The sequence below is a fragment of the Nilaparvata lugens genome, chromosome X (genome assembly GCF_014356525.2).
Source record: "Nilaparvata lugens isolate BPH chromosome X, ASM1435652v1, whole genome shotgun sequence".
NCBI lineage: Eukaryota > Metazoa > Arthropoda > Insecta > Hemiptera > Delphacidae > Nilaparvata > Nilaparvata lugens.
The window spans coordinates 59,968,872-59,990,673 of record NC_052518.1 but is presented as its reverse complement, the minus strand read 5'-3'; the positions used below and the strand labels follow the sequence as shown (position 1 = coordinate 59,990,673).

Below are 21,802 nucleotides of genomic sequence, written 5' to 3'. Positions count from 1 at the left end.
TCTCTGTGGTCATCATATTCAAGAATTCATAATTCATGAACATGTGCAATTGAAGCATTTAGCCTTACGTACACCGGTGCGGGACGCGTGACGACGAGACCGGACAATTTTCAAGCTTCAATTAATATTAAATGTATAAAATTGTCACTCTCCCACATCGTTCAGCACTCATCCCACAACGCTGTGTGCCCGACTTTAAATTACCTTTTGATTATTATGTCAATTTATTATCTTTTGATACTGTAACTCATATTTTCATCGTTTTCTATTTTTTATTAATTTCTAGATTTTAAGCATCAATTCATTTGTGGCTGTTAATCTGTGATATGATTCTAGCCTACATATATTCGATAGATAGACAAAGGCTCAGTTGCACAAAAGCCTGTTGAATTTTAACCGTGATTAAATGACTCGAGAACCATAGAAGCCTTATTTCCATGAAAGCCTGTTTTTCAAAGAAGTATTCTCTGATTGGTTCTTCTGGCATTAAATCATGATAACAATTTAACTGGCTTTTGTGCAACCGGGTCATATTCTATGTATGGGCCTTATATGGTCTTTTTGATTTTCACAGCAGCGCGGAAACCATTAAAAAGAATATTTAGGGGAGACAAGGTATCGTAATGAGTTACACGCCTCCCCCCTCGCGGTGTTCAAGTAAGGTGGTCAAATGCATTAAAATTTTCAAGTTTTCTACACTTTGTCATTTATGTAGAACATTAAAGAATCGAATAAAGTGATGAATGCCATACTTGTTATTTTAAAATGGAATTTTACTTATTCATCATCTTCTTTTATTAATATTATATTATATAATTTCTTATTTCATCTTTTGTAAAATGACTCATATTGAATTTGTATTAGCAACTCTCACCTGCGCACAGGATTTTCCTTGCATGTGATTGGTTTCTTATATTTTTGCTGAAAGTTTTGTTTTTTGTATATTTATTGTCATGAAGAACCAATAAAGAATTTTTGATTTGATTTTGAAAAAAATATATACAATGCCTTATTTGCACTAAAATTTTCGAATTGCATACACGCGAATTGCCCAACCATTTTTTCAAAGCTCACTTGGATTGAGAATAAGGAATTGCAGTGTGCTTCCCCTTGTATCAAGATGTATGAATCTAAAAATTGTACTAAAAGCTGAGATTTTAGATAAGAACTCTCATAGATTCGGATTAGCGCCCACTCATTAATTACACAGGCTTTCCCGAGAAAACTAAACATTTAACGAGTTTTATTTGTTAACTATAAATTTGATGTTATCCAACTACATATTCTACTTCATTTAAAAAATCAAATTCCTCTATTAAAAGTATAAAGCTACGAATGCCTCAGTGGGTCAATTCTGGTGCAAACTTTTTCTTATGTTTGTTTATAGATTTCGTATTCTAAACATTTGAGAATATTTAGGCTATATCTGTGAGCTTGCTATTTTTGAAGGAATGACAAAACACCGATCAGTAACTTTTAAAAAAGTGAAAGAACATTACTAGATTAATGAGAATTATCCAGCGATTAACAGCCGAAAAATAGAAATCTAAATTCCAGTCAGTGTATAAATATGTTATTTTTTACCTCGTGAAATTCGAAAGTAAAACAATAATCTTATCTCTATCATCTTCAGTGATTAGGATATAATACATATTCATATTATATAATTATATATTGCAAGTGATTCTTTAAATGAAATACTGTCGTAAACTACGGTTAAATAGCTCAATGATATTTTTCCGTTTATTTTCGGGTAAAATCCTTACAGGTAGGAATCCTAGCCATTCTGTAGATACGTTTGAAAATAGCACAGGTGGCTGTGGTGGATGGTGCCAATTATTGCCAATTCAATATTGAATTTTTCAAGGAATCTCCCAATTGCAACCGTTTGAAATGTTGTAACCACTCAGATTAGAGATTATTTGAATGAGGGGTGCTTGAAGCCAATTCATTTAAAAATCGGCTATTTGTTTCAAAATGTCTAACCGGTGATTTGGGATACACCTGAAAATGTAGTGGTATCACTCTCGCAATTATACCGAATATTAAAGTCAATATGGATGAGTATAAGTCAATTAATAAAACTAATCCATTTGAATGATATATTCAAGCTTTATCAAGAGTTTCTAAAATTATACATCATCGTAACATTCATTCCAGCCAGCTACAGAGTCATGTCCAGCTCTTCAACCAGTAAATTTTGTACATAGCTTTCGTGAATTGGTCCCTCGTAATCATGCGTAATTTTCATAGTTTTTTAGATTGGATTCTTGAATTGACCCCCTTGATGTGTTTTCTTTCAGGAATGTATTGTATTGTTTGAATGTAGAGAGTAGCCAAGTGACATAGTGGCGGATAGAGTGGAGGGGGGTAGCTCGGGAGGGGGGTGGAGCAAGCACCCAGATCAAGACACAATGTTGTATGGACTGCCCTATTATGATAGCACAAGCACCTTCAACACTGGATCGCCTTATTTCCAGGTAAATCACTACACATACCCAATTATTACAATAGTGAATAGTTATACATTTCATAATAAAAAATGAATAATTCACACAAGAAACATAAATTTTGTTCCTCAATGATATTAAGGTAATAATAAAATAAATATTGGCGATTCCACATGTGATTATGGGAATTCGGAATATCTTGGGGAAATCTAAGTTGCTCAGTTTAGCCTATATACAACCACTGTTGATGACGCCTTGAGCATCAAAGATATAGTTTGGTTTTCAAAACAAATAACATGTGGAATTGACTATATCTATTTTATTCATTACTTTAATAAAAAGTTAATTATTGTTTGACCTGGCTGAGTCATGTCCGATGTCAGAGATCTCAGGTCATACCTTATTAATTTTGGGGCCTCTGATATCTTTATGGACTGCAACAGCTGATACCTGTTTTTACTAAGATGATATAAGGGAAAAAATGAATAATAACAAAATTGCATTCTAGTTCCTCCCTTATCTTCACTTAACTTCACGTCTATAGAATATATTGCATTGTTGGTAGAAGTCGCCTGAACTCTGTCAAACTTATTGAACTTAGATATGATGTTTTTTCATGAACTCTGGCATTTTGTGAGTTATCTGGTATGTGTTTTGTTAATGTCAATCAATCTTTGTTGATAATTGAAGCTACTTGGAATCGGGTCATTTATTCAGAAAGACTGTATTTCAATGAAACTAGATCATCTTGATTTCATCAGAGTTCTCGAATTTTGTTTGTGTCGATTATTGAACTTGACATAGTAAGCAGGCTTAATATGCGTTTTATTAATAGAATAATGTATTAAAAATAAGGGGGTTTCAACCCTTAACAATAAAATAACACATTTTAGTGGCAGATTGAGTTAGCTTCAAACCTTCGTCTCAGTCGCCATCACTACGATGCATTTTTGGCTCTAGCTTCTTTAACCCCTCTTCATAGAAATTACCTAGATCTATCTCTAATGTCCAATGTGTAATGTTTTTCTTGATGCGGTACCAAACGCCCTTTATACCCTTTGAATAATCCTCGCATCTTTTGAACACATCATAATACAAAACTAGCATGAGTTTTTTGTTGTCATCACAATTTAGGATTCACAAACAAGATTGAAGCTAGCCGTTTACCGTACATAGGCTACTGCGAAAATAGACTCATTACTTTTGTGAACAGGATGCGCAATTTTATTAGTTTGGTTTCCCCTAGTTCGCAGGTGGGTTGAGAACTTGAGAGGATTATGACACCCGAGAAGGAGTGAGGGCTTTTGAAAAACATTGAAGGGAAGACCCTTCAAAAAGCAGACGGCAACCGTCAGGCAACCCCCTAATGAAGTGGCATGAGGGATGATCCCATCATCATTATTAATTCTATTCGGCGCATCAATTCCACTTGCATTGGCACATTGTTCACCTAAATCTTTGTTCCCCGGAATAATATAATTAAATGAATGCACTAGTAATGGGTCTCTGTAGCATCACCCATCAGTGTAAAGATTCTTCTCATGTAGTCACAGATGTAGTCTACCTAAACGTTGCTTGTTTAAAATAATCATCCCATCATTGGGGAGTTAATTTCGTGATGTGAGGGTCATAAATTAGGTAGATGCTTTGTTTGAATTTATCGTAAAACTTTCATATTATACAAGACCTAATTTTTATAAAAACAAAACTAACGAATTGTGTCCAAAGACATGTATATACTGTGTCATACATTCTATACTTTCTGCATGTGTCAATGCCATTATCATTCATTATTCTCAACTTACAAACCACCTTAAAACTATCTAACAGCCCGCATGGAATCATCGAATCAAAAGCTACTTCAGGTCAAGATAAAGTCCCACCAAAAATTACAAAGAAACAAAGTAATAAGACACTTTGTGCCCTACTTGGTTCTATGCGAAAAACTGATAAGCTCACAAGTATTCCACATTTATGCGGGAAATTCAACAAGAGCTCATTTGAAAATCATTGGTACAAAAGTTATACTGTATAGTCATAGCAATCACGTTATTTACGTTTCATTGTCTAGGCCTATTATCCGTCTATTACTTGGAATTGAAAAATATATATTCATCTCACGGTTGGAAAGCTGGTTCAAGTAGTCATACCGACTACGATTCATCATTTAATTCAATATTCAGCTATGAATAGCAATTATTCTATTTCTGTATGGCTTTGCTACCATGAAGCAAAAACTCTTCAACAATAATAATAATTGTAGACATTGTTGTTGTGTTTAGGTTAATAGACTTTTCCAGTTCGTATGGCCAGAGGCCATACTTTTTTTTACTCTTTTCCACTTGTAATTTTTTGTTTAAATTGTATCTAAAGGCTGATAATTGGGAAACTAAAATCAAACTTTGCATAGATGGGGCGCAGCTCCTGAAATATTTACAGATATGGGACTTATGGCAGTTGATAGAGCTAATCAATGACTATTCCAGGTATAAATTTGATCAAAATCGTTAGAGCCGTTTTCGAGAAAATCGCGAAAAACCCTATTTTTGATAACATTCTCACCATTTTAGCCGCCATCTTGAATTGCATTTGATCGAAATTGTTCGTGTCGGATCCTTAAGGACCTTACGTTCCAAATTTCAAGTCATTCAGTTAATTGGGAGATGAGATATCGTGTACACAGACGCACATACACTCATAAACACACATACAGACCAATACCCAAAAACCACTTTTTTTGACTCAGGGGACCTTGAAACGTATAGAAATTAAGAAATTGGGGTACCTTAATTTTTTTCGGATAGCAATACTTTCCTTACCTATGGTAATAGGGCAAGGAAAGTAATAGTGTAAGAAGTATAAATTCAATGACTGAAACGTAAATCTCAGTACAGTGACATCACAACGTAACAATGCTAGAATGTGCAAATTTGCACACCTTCTAGGTGTGTTTGTAAATTTTCAGCTCCATTTAGTTCACGTCAGTCCTTGTAATATTATTATTGCACGAGTCCTGGCTTTTGTGTGACTATTCTGGTACATTGGTGGTGAAGGAAAATAGGTGTACCACCCTATTTCTATTTTCAGGATGGATAAAACTCCAACTGTAGGTCGAATTTGGAAGAAATATAGATTTTTGAATCTATTTAGTTCGGAAGTTGTTGATGATTCATACTATTAGCTCGATTCTATTTATTTATTCATCGATACAATAAGTACATCATCAACATGATAGGGAGAGAAAAAATAAACATATTTTACTGTGGAATCTCATTCATTTCACAAGTTGGTACAGTAGGCGTCCCTTAGCTTTGCCTCCGTGACATTGAAGGTAGCTGCTTCAATGGAGCTAATAGAATAATAATAAATCTTCTGTAATTGATTCATATGTTACACTATATAGAATAATAATTCATCCTCTGCAAATGATTCAGTCAACTGTATTAAATTTAATGAGTCTTGCTAAAAATTCGAGAATTCAAATTACTGCTGCGTCTCTCAAATTTAACTATCTATTTTGTATTTTTTTGATGAGAACTCTTCCAAATTAATCAAGTTTAAAGGTTTACCCTCAGTTATTAATACTCGTGCGGTCTTATCATCAGAAGAGAAATAATACCTGTGAAAAAATGTTATCAAAATCCATATTTTGTACCTGTATTTTGTGTTTGTACAAGGTTTTGTACTAGCGGGTTTATCGGGAATAACACAATTCAATTCACCCAAATACTGAATACCATTTTTCAGTTAAACCACCTATATGCCCACCCAAAAATGTTATTTTGCATTTGCAAGAAATTGTAGTGGACTTTAACCCCAAGAAATTTCTTGTGTGAGAGATTCACTTGTTATTGAAAGTGTGGGGTGGGTTATAGAAGGGCTGTATTTGAATTCTTTTCAAGAGTTCTGTTCTGCCATCGAGGCTTATAAGAAAAGGATTGATTTTGCGTGTGAATTCGGAATTCGGGAGTTTCTCTAAAAAAGGGTTTTATTTTTTCTTTTCAAAAAAAATGTTGAAATCAACGTGGGTGCATTTTCATATCGAATCATAGTCACATGATTGTTAAAAAAAGGGTTCATTTTTTCACTTGAAAAAAACGTTGGATTTGTCGTGATTGATTCAAGGGTGCATTTTTATATTGATGTATTTTAACATGATTTGTATAAGGTTAATTTCCTTAGTGAGGTTTATATGTTGTTATAGGTATTCATACTGAAAATCCCAACTTCAAATTGAAGTTTTGATTCAGATTTATTCTGTTTCAATTCCATACATTACCTATAAGTCTACCGTTATATGCTTCTTTAAGTTAAAGAAAAAATGTTTCTTAATCTAAAATTATTTCAACATGAAAATTAAACTATCCTGAAGAAAATGAGTCTTATTTAACCGCCATCAGAAAAGAAAATGTCTATGACCGTTGGTTGGAATTTATTTCTCCATATAGTTGGCTCCGTGGTAGCTTTGGTTCCCTAGATTGTATTGATTCGCTTCTCTGATTGACTTCGAATACCAATTTAAATCTATAGACAGATGTGCAATATTTCTCCGAAATGCTCGAAGTGCAACCTGTAACCTGTAAGTACTCTCAGAGATACGGTTTACTCTGTGTTCTATACTTACACAGTAAAATACTTACGCAAAATTGATTACAGGCACTGTAAACTTACTGCGAGGGGTCAGTATGAGAAAATCTTAAACAAGGAAATCTTTGTTACAAAAACTTCCAACATCAAATCTATATTACAGAAATTGAAACAACGATTTCAGCTAAGACAAGAGGAAATATTGATCACTAAAATTGGCATCATTTGTATCATGTACTATCGCTCCTTTTCTCCCATGACTGGGTGACTTGCTACCTGTTTGACCTTACCTGCTCTTTGCATTGTCAACATGAGACTGACTAAGTGCAGGAAGTAATTCCTTCGTTTTGAGCAATTATTGTTGAAAAAGGGTGTGAGTGTTGTCTTCTAAATTCAGCTATAGTATTGTATTGTTTGTAGCTTTGACGTGAGGGGATATGTTGAAGGGACGTGTTTTACCCTTTCTTTTTGAGGTAGTTATATTTTTCGAAGTAGGGTGGCCTCTTTGAAAATATCTTTGACAAGTACTCCCTCAATAACTCCGCAGTCGGCGAAAGGACTGCATTTGTTTGATTGAATGAGAACGAACCACTGCACAAAAGTAGATTCCTATATGGACCCTAGGGTCTGTTGTGTCGTACAGTCTACAAAAATTCTTTTTTTCTTTAATCCAAGTGGAAAAGATTGAGCATGAAATTCCCTACAATTAATGTTCAGTTACATTTTCACCTAAAATTAAAAATAAGCTCGAAATTCGAGAAAATGATTAAATGCAAACCTAATGATTCTATTAAATCATTCACTGGAAGAGATAGCAGAATTGATCTCGTCAGCTGATCAATTTTAAACTTTATTCCCGAAAACTCGACTCTTACTCCACACGAGGTTTTTGCCGAAATAACGGCAAGGAAAATTGTCTGAGTGCGCCACACCATATTTTTACCTAATAACTTACGACTAATCTTATGGTGTATGTTTTTTTTCTCTGAACTGCCCCAACTCCATTTATTTATTTCCAATTTAGTTTATTAATTTTGCTTGTAGGCTTTTATTATTACACATTCCACAGTTTCCACATTCTATGCTCTTTTTGAAATATTTCTTACTAATGATTTTTTGCATGAGGACATTATGTTATGGGCTTGCCTGTAGCATTCGTAGCATACATGTTTATATTATTAATAGATGAATAAATAAATTGCGGAAATTTTTGTGAATCGAGAATGAATCACTCCTGTCACATATAAAGCGTACATTTCCAGACAATCTCTACCGCAAAAAATTGTGACTTACATGTTACAGTTACTGTGTTATCACATTTGAAATAAATGACAGCCCATCCACATTCTTGTACCCAACTGTCGGAATGTTAATGATTCACAAAAATATTTAAAAGGCAGCTGTCAAAACGAAGTGTAAACTGTTGATTGACAACTGCTCTGATGTTGTTTTCTCTAACTCAACTTGGCGAGCTGAGTTATATCATCATTCATCGTCCTCTTTTACTCATGTTTTTTCTCATTCAGTTGACGACTGCACTTGTTTGTCAAGTGATCAATGTGACGAATAAAAAGTCCCTCACATCTCAACTCCAAAATACTCTAATACCAATACAGTACATATATACTTGATTCTTTCTGTAAGCCTTTCATATTCTTATTTACAGGGTATTACAGGTACAAGCTAGAAGAGTTATACAGTGATTTGTTTTATAGAGAGTATGGCTTGTATTACAGGGCCTGTAAATTAGTTAAAACTTTGTTACTCTATAAAGCATAATAAGTTATAAAAGTATCGATTATTCAGTTGAAATATCTGTTATTGCATAGTTTTGTAAATATAAAATGTAAAAATGGACAAAAAGCAGTTCTAAATGTAAATAAAGTATTATCTATATAATAAGAGAGAGTAGGGCTGTGTTTTTACTTTCCTTGCCCTATTACCATAGGTAAGGAAAGTATCGCTCTCCGAAAAAAATTAAGGTACCCCAATTTCTAAATTTCTATACGTTTCAAGGTCCCCTGAGTCCAAAAACATGATTTTTGGGTGTTGGTGTGTGTGTGTGTGTGTGTGTGTGTGTGTGTGTGTGTGTGTGTGTGTGTGTGTGTGTGTGTGTGTGTGTGTGTGTGTGTGTGTGTGTGTGTGTGTGTGTGTGTGTGGTGTGTGTGTGTGTGTGTGTGTGTGTGTGTGTGTGTGTTGTGTGTGTGTGTGTGTGTGTGTGTGTGTGTGTGTGTGTGTGTGGTGTGTGTGGTGTGTGTGTGTGTGTGTGTGTGTGTGGTGTGTGTGTGTGTGTGTGTGTGTGTGTGTGTGTGTGTGTGTGTGTGGTGTGTGTGTGTGTGTATGTCTGTGAACACGATAACTCCATTCCTAATCATCCGATTGACTTGAAATTTTAAACTTAAGGTCCTTATACCATGAGGATTCGACAACAAGAAATTCAATAACATTGAATTCAAAATGGCGGAAAGAATGGCGGATAATTACTAAAAAACCATGTTTTTCACGGTTTTCTCGAAAACGGCTCTAACGATTTTCTTCAAATTCATACCATGTATAGCTATTTATAATCCCTATCAACTGACATGAGTCTCATTTCTGGGAAAATTGCAGGAGCTTCATAATATTCTTGAGAAAAATGGCGGATAATCACTAAAAAACCATGTTTTTCACGGTTTTCTCGAAAACAGCTCTAACGATTTTCTTCAAATTTATACCATGGGTAGCTATTTATAAGCCCTACCAACTGACATGAGTCTCAATTCTGGGAAAATTGCAGGAGCTCCGTAATATTCTTGAGAAAAATGGCGGATAATTACTAAAAAAACATGTTTTTCACGATTTTCTCAAAAATTACTTGTCCGATTTTTCTCAAATTCATACCCTGTATAGTTATTTATCAGCTCTATCAACTGGCATGAATCTCCTTTCTGGGAAACTAATGGGTGGTCCACCCCATCCTTGAGAAATGGACTTTGTAACCTCCTCCTCGTGCATGAGCTAGGTAGGTAGAGCAGTTCATAAAAAGAACACATAGACGAGATATTTCATCTGTAGAGCAGCTCTTTTGACGACTTTTAAAAAAATCATCGAATTTCATAATTTACACAAAGGAAAAAGTACTCTGAAAACAATTATATATACACATATACAGAAGTCTGATCGTAGTTTCAAATATGTTGCCGCCACTCGTCATCATGTTATTCCCCTGAATTATTCTCGTTTAAGAATGGGGTTAACAGTTTAATGAGCAAGGAAAGTTGTGTGAGTGTACCACACCAGATTTTTTCGTGTGTTCGTTTGTTCGCATCAAAACATGTCAACTTGTGGATTGCATACCGGAAAAACGGAAATGATCTCCAAATTTTGCACATAGATTCTAAAAATATCAATCTCGTGTACCTCGAAGTCCAAATTTCAATTTTCCTTCTAGATTTTTCATAATTAATGTTCAAATTATGGGACATACGATTTCATTCTGCGATTTCACATTCAAATCATATGATAAAATTAAAAAAAAAAAACAGCTGTTCTATAATTGCTTTCTACCTGATTCAACTTAACTTCAATAATATTGTTTTGATGATTGTATTGATAAATATTTTTAATAATAATATTATTGCTATTATTATTGAGATTATAATAGTATTGTTTTGATAATTATATTTTTATTTCCACAAACTCTGTATAATAATATGGTGAATGTGAAACTGCTGCATCAAAGAAATAATTTCAAAAACATCTGTTTAGAAAATTATGGTTTTGCCTACATGTGGCATGGATTATTAATTTTTCAGCTAGAACAGTTTTTTGAGACAACGTGCTAAATAAACGTATACAGTTTTATCAATGCTGTATCAGCAATATGATTACGCATGCAGTTAATATGGCTTTGAATAAAGGTGCTGATATTCTTACATAAATAAATTATTCTCTTCCATTTTTATTTAATTTACAGTCCCAAAATTATTCGAGCCCCGATAGAATGATTGACTCACTGTACAGTCAGTCGAAAATTTTAATATTGAAATGAGGGGTATTTTGGCAAGCTGAACAAAAAAATAAGGTCCTATGCACCTTTTCGATATTTCTTCAAGTGAAAAATGAGTTTTGTGGGTTGTCTAAACTCCCCCTGAAAGGGAAACTATTCAACTTATCCTATCTTTTAAAATAACAATGATTTCTGCGTTGAATAACATGTTTCTTGCCAACAACAATCGAACTCTTTGTGAATTTAGATATGACCTACTCTGTAGATTTATATAATTCTATCAATTAAATACATGGAAATTGAAGTATTTATTTCAGTCAGTTTATGGTTAGTTGATGAAATTATTGATTAATTGTAGAGCGAACTGCACGGCGAATTGTAATGGAAGACTCTGATTGGCTGAAAAGTTCAGCGTTCGGAGTACGGTACGGCGAACAGTTAAAACAGAGGCGAGCGGTTGGTGAACGGTTCGGAGGAGTATGTTTAACAGCTGATTTTTAACTTTATGAAACATATGCTCATGTTCGCTGAAAGGCGCGATGTTCGGCGGAATGCACGGTTTGCTGCGCGGTTCGAGGTTTGGTTCAGCTTGTGTAGTCGCACCTTTAGATGATACAAGACATTTATACTGATCACAGATCAAAGCAACATAATAATCTATACTATAATAAAGGAAAGAACTGGCTTATACACGTACGGAATAGGAAAATTATGTTTGACACATAATCACGTCTTAACTACTGGACTGATTAACTTGACATTTTGCATATAGGTTCCTTATTAACCGAGGATGGTTAGCCTATAGGCCTATTCTCGATTCTTCAAGATTTGATCACATCAAGTTTTCAGTTTTTCAAATATTCAATTTGACATGCTTCCAGTTGTTTTATGGAAGCAGCTGAACATTTTTTCAAAAAGGACAATTAGAAGATAGGTATGATTGGGAATCCCATAAATAATAAAAACAGGTTTTCCGTCACACTCAAATCTCGTCCATCATTTTTGAACCGCCATTTTGAATCCAACTTCATTTTTTTTAATTGGAAGGTGGTCATATGATACATGTTTTCGATACAGGATTTCAAGAGAAAATTTGGTGAAAGTATGGTGAAAACCGCACATCGATATCTCAAACCTTCCAAAAGTTATTCTAATTCAAAGATACTGATAATCCATCTATCTATCATCTTCTTTACTGTAATGAAGGGAAGAACTGGCTTATACACGTATACACGTGTAAAGGATAGGAAAATTATGTTCGACGCATCATCACGTCTGAACTACTGGACTGACATACTTGAAATGTTGCATATAAATTATGAATCAACCGAGGATTCTTATAGGCCTATTTTCAATTCTTTAAGATTCCGTCAAGTTTTCAGTTTGTTGAGTTTTAAAATAGACCCTTGCGAAGCACGGGTTACCCGATAGTTGTTCATATGAATGGATGAATGAATGAATGAATGAATGAATGAATTTTATTTGCCAAAAACAAAATACAAAAAAGCTTTACAAAAAATAAATATAAGTATATGCTACTGCACTTAAACCAAGATACATACATTTATTTAATCAGATATAATAACGAAATGATATCCTTTACATTACAAACAATAGTTTTGAAATGAAGATTCAATTTATGATCACATGCATAAGTACAGTAGGTGAGGCAAAAACACCGACAAAAGGAAGATTCCTTGTGCGCCAGTGTGAGAATCAAAATTCCATGTAAGTTGAACGATTTCTCTTGACTCCAATGCTTTCAATAGAACAGCTGACATAATATCAGCAAACGTTCTCCAGCCCGGGATAATCACTAGAAATTTCAAAATTCTCTCATAATATAGAAGACAGTTTAGAGGTGATTATACGATTGTAGTATATTTTCTATGGAACATATATTACGGGAATTTCATTTTTTATATTAGAGTCCTGTGATACAGGGGTCATTTTATGTAATACATGGATTTTATGAAAAAGGACCCAGAATCGAGAAACTTTTCAAAAAAAAAAACATGAAATGTTCATAATAATAATGATTATAATAAGTTATAAAATATATCCCATACCCCAACTTAAATTGTTACGGTTGCTGTTGTTAACTCAATCGACGCTTTCCAATCAGAGAAGTTAAATTCTCTCTCTCAACTTCCATAGACTGTTTCCATGAGAATGAAGTTACTATTCTCCTATTGGTGGTTTAATCATCCCAACTCATTACTTAACTCTCATTTGCTGTTCCCATCCCAACAAAGTTCTCTCATTACTTTGTCATAGGATTGTGACTCCAATTGATCGCTATACTTTCTCAATGTTCAGCTCGTGATTCTCTCATTCGATTCCCATTGGCTGTGAAGCTGCTACTCTCCTACATTCGTTAGTTTGTCATTGATTGAATATTCTCTCATACTAATTTTATTGATTGACACCATAACAACGGAGTTGCTACTATAGCATCGGTTAGCTTGTGATTGGTTGAATTGTATCTTACTCATATTGGCTGTCGTCATGACAACAAAATTTCTATTTTTTCATCATTTAGCATGTGAGTAGCTTCTTTCTCATTGAATTCCCATTAGCTGATGCCATGACAACGTAGACGCTATTTTACTATTTTTTAGCTTTTGATTGGTTGGATTTTTGTATTTCAACTACCATTTGATTTTATCATGACAACAAAAGCTTTCTCATTGGTTCAAAAGCTTTCTCATTGGTTATTAAAATCAGAAGACTGGCTCGTTCTTCCTTGCTTGCTTGCTTGCTTGTGATTGGCTGGGAGCGTCACCGAACCTACTACAACAATCAATTGTATAGTAGAATAAATTTTGAAGCTGGTGTTAAACTATTCTCGCATAGGTTTGTCCCAATATGTAAACTTTCAACGTATTTGCTGGCATATCACGTGCACATCTTTTCTAAAAGTTCAACGCAAAATTCGTTGGTGCGCGTTTTCTAAATGGAGACACAATACCGGTCTGAACAGTTTGTCAACTCTGTTTACTAGGAGTATTCACTACGGGTCTGTCTATTGCTCATAACGTGGATGTTGTATATTTCACTTCTAAATATGGTAAATCACGTTTTATCATTTATTAATTTAATATTATTTAGATGAATCATCAATAAAAGCTTTAATATTGCCCATTTATATTTTATGCTTAAAACATTACTGTCGTTTTTTGGGTTGGCGTCTTTACACGGGGGCGCGTGATACGCGAGCAAATACGGTAAATCTTCAGATATGAGTCTGCTGGGGTATCATCTGTGTCTATTCAATCCTGATCGGTGCTTATGATATGCTTTTGTAAGTTGAATAATTCTTTAAATACGTTTGACAGCCTACTCCCTGAACTCCAATAACATATTGCAAAAGCGGGAGTGTGCATGATAGAATTCTAAGTATAAATATTCTACTAAAGAAGAATTAACTAAGTATAAATAAACTAAGAATCATCGCAGAATATGAAGATGAGATGATGGAATATGATTTGATTTTTGAAATGCAGCTTCAGGAGGGTTCCGAGGTAATCTATAGGAAGTCAATTAATCACATTATTATAGCTAAACTTAACACCTAAACAATGGTGATGGTTATTGGTTTAACGGGTTAGTACGTTTACGATATAAGCATGAAGCATAAATATTACATGTGTGACAAGGAGATTGGGAGAACAAATAAGAAGAACTACAGATGTTCCAATAAAATAAATAAAAATAATTTACAAGCAGAATAAAAAACGTCGTAGAAAGAAGTCCTAAACATTGGTAGAGACAAATTGGAGAGATGATCCTCCTGATAAAATATCTCGACCTACCTCTACCACCTACTTCTCCATGTAATGTTTTTGTCCTCCAACATTTCGAACCATCTCTGACTCTTTCAAAATATTCTGGATAGAAACTCGATGCCTCTTTTCTTTACTCAGAGCTCTACCCTGCCAAGCTTTACGTAACTACAATCTCAAACTCCATTTATAATCATAAATTAAAATTATAGTAATCAAATCACAACGCTTTTAAAGAGAATTCATGGGAGGAGTCCTAATACTTCTTGGATGGGCCGTGATTAGTAATATGAAATGCGGTAGCTTATATACTAGTCTGTACTTCTTCAGAAATCAATTTGTCATTTCATCCATTTTGTTTTTATTTATGTTTAATATCCATCATCCTCTTCCTTTTTTCAATCAAGTAGTTATATATTATTATATGTCTGATTTCAATCAGATAGTTATTTATTATGATTGAGATGATAATTGTGTTGAAATTTACGTTTATGAATGAAAAGGTAGGCCTATAGGAAAGAAAAGGCCTATATAACTACTATCTTTTTATAGCAATATTGTCCTTTAATATGGTATTAGAGGTCTCATTCAAAAATGTCATACCATATCGCATCCGAACAAAACATAAGTTACCGATCAACATGATTTGATCAAATTTATAAATGTATGAAAATATCAAATAGAGCTAACTGTTAGTACAAACTGTTATAAGCAGAGAGTATAGATAGAATGTAATTGAGTATAGAATGTACATTATATTATCTCTAGTTCTAAGGTCTTTTCATCTGTTTGCAAACGAATTTCATCAACTATCAGCAGTATGTTTTTTTTCAATTCTTCATAAAATGGTATTCACAAAAACGAATTATGTCTTTTTTAGTTTGATTTCCCAGTACAATTTGTAAGTTTCCTAGTTATGTTTTTACATTGCATTCCTATTGCACATCATGTAAATTTCAGTCATCTAAATATAATGCAATCATCTTCATTTGTAATGCTTCCAAAATAAAGAATTATCCGATTCCTGATTTGATATAACAGTTTTTGAGAGCGAAGTTCCAAGCCCCAAATTGAAATAACTTTCAGTCAACAACATTTGTTTTAGGGGTCCTTTAGTCCAGGCAACGAATGATCAAAAAAAGGTATAGAGGGAAAAGTTAAGAACACAATTTTTGACCCCGCAGCTCTTTTAGGGATAGCATGTCATCGTCAACGTAATGATGTTGATTGTGTTTTAACAAATGAATATGATATAGAGTTTCTAATCTCATTTCAGCAGCCACATGGCTATCTGTGAGTGTGTCACATTAGGCGGTTTACAATTTTAATGACAGATAGGAGATAGCTGGTTGCCAGCAGTCCCTTCTCAATGATCACACTTCACCAATCTGGAGGGTAGATTGGATTCGGTGAATGGGAGGTTTGTTAGTGTTGCTATTCATAACTACTGTACGCAGTTCATAATACAGCTACTTATTCATTCATTGCTCTATGTAGCCCAGCAATGTGTTTCTACTCATTGTATTATCGAGCCCATACTTGAAGAGCTTGACTGTTGAGTTTTCATTAACATTGTTATGTGCGAAAGATATCTCCTTTCTATCCTGCTTCCATGATAGAGGCTTTATTTTAGGAACTGATATCCAGAAATTTCAATCATTATTACCTTCTGTAGGCCTTTACAACCATCGGAGCCAATAGCGTAGACCTACAGCCTTTGTGGATTTGCTCCCATATAGGTATTCTGCAGAATGTTCTTGAAAATCTATTGTAGCAAAGAAGAAATTATCTTTGATTTCAAAATAAATAACTGTTATCATACATACGGTAAATGTATTCATCACACATTTGAAATGTGTTGTTGATTAAAAGAATGAGATGAAATATTTTTGAAATTCCGGACGAGCAAGAGTGAAAAATGACAGAAAACAAATGAGAAGCTCCTTTCACAGTTTTACAGAGAGATGGTGAATGTGTGTGTCGTAAATAAGAAAAGAGAAGAAGAATTTACAGAGATAAAAGTAGTAATATCGGGCTGGAGACATTCACTGGAGGAGTCTGAACACAATCGGTCCTTAAAATCTTTCAGACAGGCATAACAATCAGCGTCTACAAGTCCCGATAAATTTTCCATGCTATTCTTTCTCACATTATCTGTGTCCTGTGTCACTTGCACTCTTAGGATGTCCCTTCTTCTCAAACATAAAAGTGTTTTCCTTGTTTTTTTACGAATTAAGATTTTCAAGTGAAACCATTTTAAGGAACATAAATTTATAGAGCGTTTACATTAAGTATTTAATTTTCTATCAACTTTGAGTCCAAATCCTTTGTTTTTTCTTTGAGAATGGAATCAAACCATAGAGAAATTGTGAAATTCATTTTCAATTGGCAGCATTGTTTGTAGAGTTAGTGTTAGTGATATCAGTATATAATGATAACATTTTAAAGTGAATCTCACTGTAGTTCACAACTACTTTGTACTTTGTTACAATCAAAATATCGATTCATTATTTCAAAACTCTGACATTTAAGCTATTTGTTTAGACTATGATATTCTCCAGCTCTCTAACAGACTTCCAGCAAAGCCAATAAGATATTTAAATAGTATCTATACTACTAGTATAACAGGTCTAACCACGATCCACGATCTTGTTTAAAGTTAACAAGCTAGACTGTGTGATAACTCAGGGTTGTGAGCACTCAATATAAATCCATCTTCTATGAGCTGAATATCACTTCTATCACGAAAGTAATAAAAAATAGTAAATAATTATTTAATGAAAATAGCTTGACTTAACTATACAGGATGGTGAAAATTATGGAAACAGTTTAATATTTATTTTACAATATACTTACTTTCCGTGTCCAAACAAGCAATCATTAGATATTCAGGTCCCATGTGAAAAAAAACAATAATAAAAAAAGTATATATGAACATTGGATTAAACATTATCTTTAAATTACATGTTTCCAAAAAATTGCAACCGATTGGGCTTTGTCATTTGCTTCAAAGAGATATTTTACAATATTACAAAGATAATGAATTTATTCCCAAATACAATAAATATTTTTACAAATAAAATAATCATTAAATTACAATAGTTTTTGGCGTGACTGGAAAAAGAAGTAATCTGACAATAGTATTCATTGGGGATCCTATTCGATTAAAATAAACTACTGTTCTATCTCTTTAGAACTTTTGTCCTCCATTTTTTTAAATGGGGAGATTTTCATGAATATGATACCTGATTTCGATACAGAATTTCAAGAGAAAATGAATGGCGAAAACCGTACATCGATATCACAAACCGGTTCAAAGTTATTCACATTCAAAAATACTAATAAATCATACAAAAATGAAATAAATGAGTACATAGAAAAAATTGAAACCATCAAAACTCACTATTTAAGTTTTGGTAATTTCTTAGTAACATCTAGTCACATATTTAACACTTTGAACAAAAAAGGTTGATCTGTCAGATTTTCAACCTATTCATTCATTTCATTTTTGTATGATTTATCTTGAAATGAGAATAATTTTAAACGGATTGAGATATTGATGTGCGGTTTCCGCCATGCGAGCAGGCATTCGCTCATGTCGCCTCGCATCGCGTCGAGTAGTGTCTCAATATGAGGCTAGCGTTATGTCGTAGCATAAATAAAGATGAACAATTATTGTTATAAATATTGTTGAGATGATGGGAGAAAATACTCTTTCTCCCTCAGGGAAATTTTGGATCTCGGCTGCGCCGTTGAGGGCAACGATGCCCTCAGAGAGATGAAGTTCATTTGAGTCTCCAGATGCATGAATAGCCTACTAACACGTTGAATCAAACGCAAACTTGAAAGTTCAATGATAGAAGGTATTGCTGGAGTAGGTAAAGTTTAATGATAGTAGTTGAGTATTGAGTAGGTTTTCTAAATTCGCTTTGTTTTTTCCACCTGGATTCTTCATCTTTCTAATCTCATCGAACTTTGAGGTAATTAGTAACCATATTTTTTATATGATTTCCCACTACACATAATTTATCTCAAAGGAGACCTCCATACGGAAGTTGAAAACATGGAACAACTATATTCGTCAACAGACCAAAAGACTGAACTGAAAAAAACGTGAAACTGATCCAAAACACTATACAAAACTTGTTGAAAGATCCAGAGTCTTCTGAAACGGAACAGAAAAATTTCAACAAAGTATTATTAGAAGAATTAGTTAGTGGCAGACGAACGCGGTTAGTAATCTTATCACCAGCATTCCTAAATTTTACCACAGTTAGCGTAGATACCTGAGAGGTACAAGAAGTATACATCGGGGAGTCTCCGGCAAGTAAATCTACTCACTGGGCGTAAAATGTGCAAAAATTACAGTAGAAAGCAATCTGAAAAAACAAACAAATCAAAACATAATTCAATAATTAAATTTCCACTTGTACTTGGCCTCGGTAAAAGAAAAATCTTAAGCGCTCATGTTGAAACACATTTTCTAGGTCTGTGAAAAAATAATGAGACTGATCTCATATTAGTTTTATTATGATCGTTATAAAAACAAATAATAATCGTTTTTGCAAACAAGTTTTTCCACATTCGAATGATTTTCATCAATGTTATCCCCTCTAAAGCATCAATTTGTCCACTCTTGGTAGCAGCGCTGGAAGTCTTCAACTGATATGTCTTCTAAATTATCGATCACATTCTTTTGAATGTTCTCCATTCTCCAGAGTTCCAAAATTCTGTTCTTCGATGTTTTGAAATGGAAATGATAACCTAGGACATTTTTCATGCTACTTTTCACTTTCCTTGCCCTATTACCATAGGTAAGGAAAGTATTGCTTTCCAAAAAAAAAATTAAGGTACCTTTATTAATTTCATGTTTTCTATACGTTTCAAGGTCCCCTGAGTCCAAAAACCTGATTTTTGAGTGTTGCTGTGCTGTGTGTGTGTGTGTGTATGTGTGTGTGTATGTGTGTGTGTGTGTGTGTGTGTGTGTGTGTGTGTGTGTGTGTGTGTGTATGTGTGTATGTCTGTGAACACGATAACTCCATTCCGATTGACTTGAAATTCGATTGACTTGAAGTTAATCGTAAGGTCCTTATACCATGAGGATCCGACAACAAAAAATTCCAGATTTTTACTTATTGGAATATATAACCTGGGACATAATTTTGATCTTACGAAAAATAAAATTTAGGAGTTCTGAAGAACAATGAATGAATTGACTTTCATCCGAGCGAAAGTCTTTCTCGCGATTGGAAAGACCGTTATTGTTCGTTTTTCGCTAGAACTAGATATTTTCCAACATGTTGAACTTATTACCCTCCTGGCAAATGAATATTCATACTGTATTTCACTATATTTTCCTGTAATAGGGAAGTCTCGGGACCTTTAAATTTTTCATTGGTTTATTGTTATTTTAGTAGGAGGGAGCTCATATAAACTGTTTGACCTCTATACTGACACACTGTGGATGGATGCAATTTTATGCATTGGTTCATCTATTGAGCTTCCATCTAGTAGGTAGGACCCAGAAGGGTGGAAGGTGCGCTTTTGTCTGTGAAGGGCACTCAGCCTCCGTGTTGGTATTATTTGTAAGCGGACACCTTAATAAGGGAGATGGACAGTCTCGTCGCACCGCTCTTTGTCCAAACATCAAAGAAAGCTTGCTAGCTCATCGATGATGATATGTCGGTCTGGTTCCCATCTTTATAGCAGTTTCAAAAGTTCTGTGATTGTATGCGTCTCAAAAGAGGTTCCTTTTTGACCCTGCTTCCAACGCACTCCTTTATTCGAGTAAAATTTATGTCAACTAGTAGTGAACATAGAAAATGTTCTCTCTGGTTCCAAATATCTGGAGGCTAGTACTCCCCCCCTCTCCTACTCAACTCCCCGACGGGTCCCAACTAGGATTTAGTTGTGGCTAGAAACATCATCAACAGCTTTAATGTCAGATCAGTTAACCGAATATCTTTGCGAATGTTTTTCCAATTATTTATCATTTACAGAATCATTTAGCTAAGTTGGATGAGAGTCCACTAAATTGGGAGACCTGGGATCCTGGATTAAAATGATCGTTGATACTTCCCTCAGCCATTTTTCAAATCATTGACTACATTAGCCCTGATATTCGATAAATGTCTACTCTGCTGGGCAGATTGATTGATTGATTGATTGATTGATTGAGTACTTTATTTATGTAGATTACAAAATATACTGGCTTATACACTTATATACAATAGCTTACAATACAGCAAAATTATAGATGAATTTATATAATATAGACTAAGAAAATAATTATTGAACTGTATATGATATGAAAAAGCAGTTTGTGATATAATAACTATAGATAATAATCATATTGTTATGCATCTATATAAATTGGCGGAGCTTTGGACATATCAATGTCCATTCTTCGGAAAGAATGTTAAGAATATCCTCCCCACTAACTCTCTACCAAAACGTTAATTTCGTTATTTAAACTAAGGATTTATTTATTAATGGAAATATTGTAAAAGTTTTAATCAATATGAATATTAAAGAGAAAAAACAGAAAATTGATAGAGTAAAATAATTATATAGGTAGATAAGATAAATAATTGATTAATAAAATGAAGAAGGCTGAAAGTAGATCAGGGTTATCAACTTTCAGTAATATACAGCAGTATGCAGTGGATAATTGAAATAACATGAGTTTATAATATATATATATATATATATATATATATATATATATATATATATATATATATATATATATATAAAATTCGTTCTATAACATTGTTTCAAAGGTTTGTATTTGTGGGATGGGTGGTGGATGGATGTCATGTGATCGTTCTAGGGCCGGACAGTTTCAGTCATTTGTTCCAAAAGATGTTTTTCTAAAGTTAGGATGAAGCTCGCTCGGCTCTCGATGGACCTGATAGAAACAGGAAGTGCATTCCATGCACGACAGGCACTGACTAAGAAGGATTTTGTGAAAATAGTAGTTCGATGATTGG

The 21,802-nt window shown here is 33.9% G+C and overlaps 1 protein-coding gene across 4 annotated transcripts in view; it reads left to right on the top strand.

The window, feature by feature from the left end:
• LOC111060571 (eyes absent homolog 2) overlaps positions 1 to 21,802 on the top strand; it is a 133,692-nt gene that overhangs the window by 326 nt on the left and 111,564 nt on the right. For 3 of the 4 annotated variants that reach the window (XM_039443388.1, XM_039443387.1, XM_039443386.1), the window contains exon 2: positions 2,304 to 2,480. The exons of the other annotated variant lie outside the window; for it this stretch is intronic. In XM_039443388.1, coding sequence (XP_039299322.1) covers positions 2,415 to 2,480 — 66 coding nt within the window. In that variant the 5' untranslated portion in view covers positions 2,304 to 2,414. The remainder of the gene's footprint in view (positions 1 to 2,303; positions 2,481 to 21,802) is intronic. 4 annotated transcript variants of the gene reach the window in all.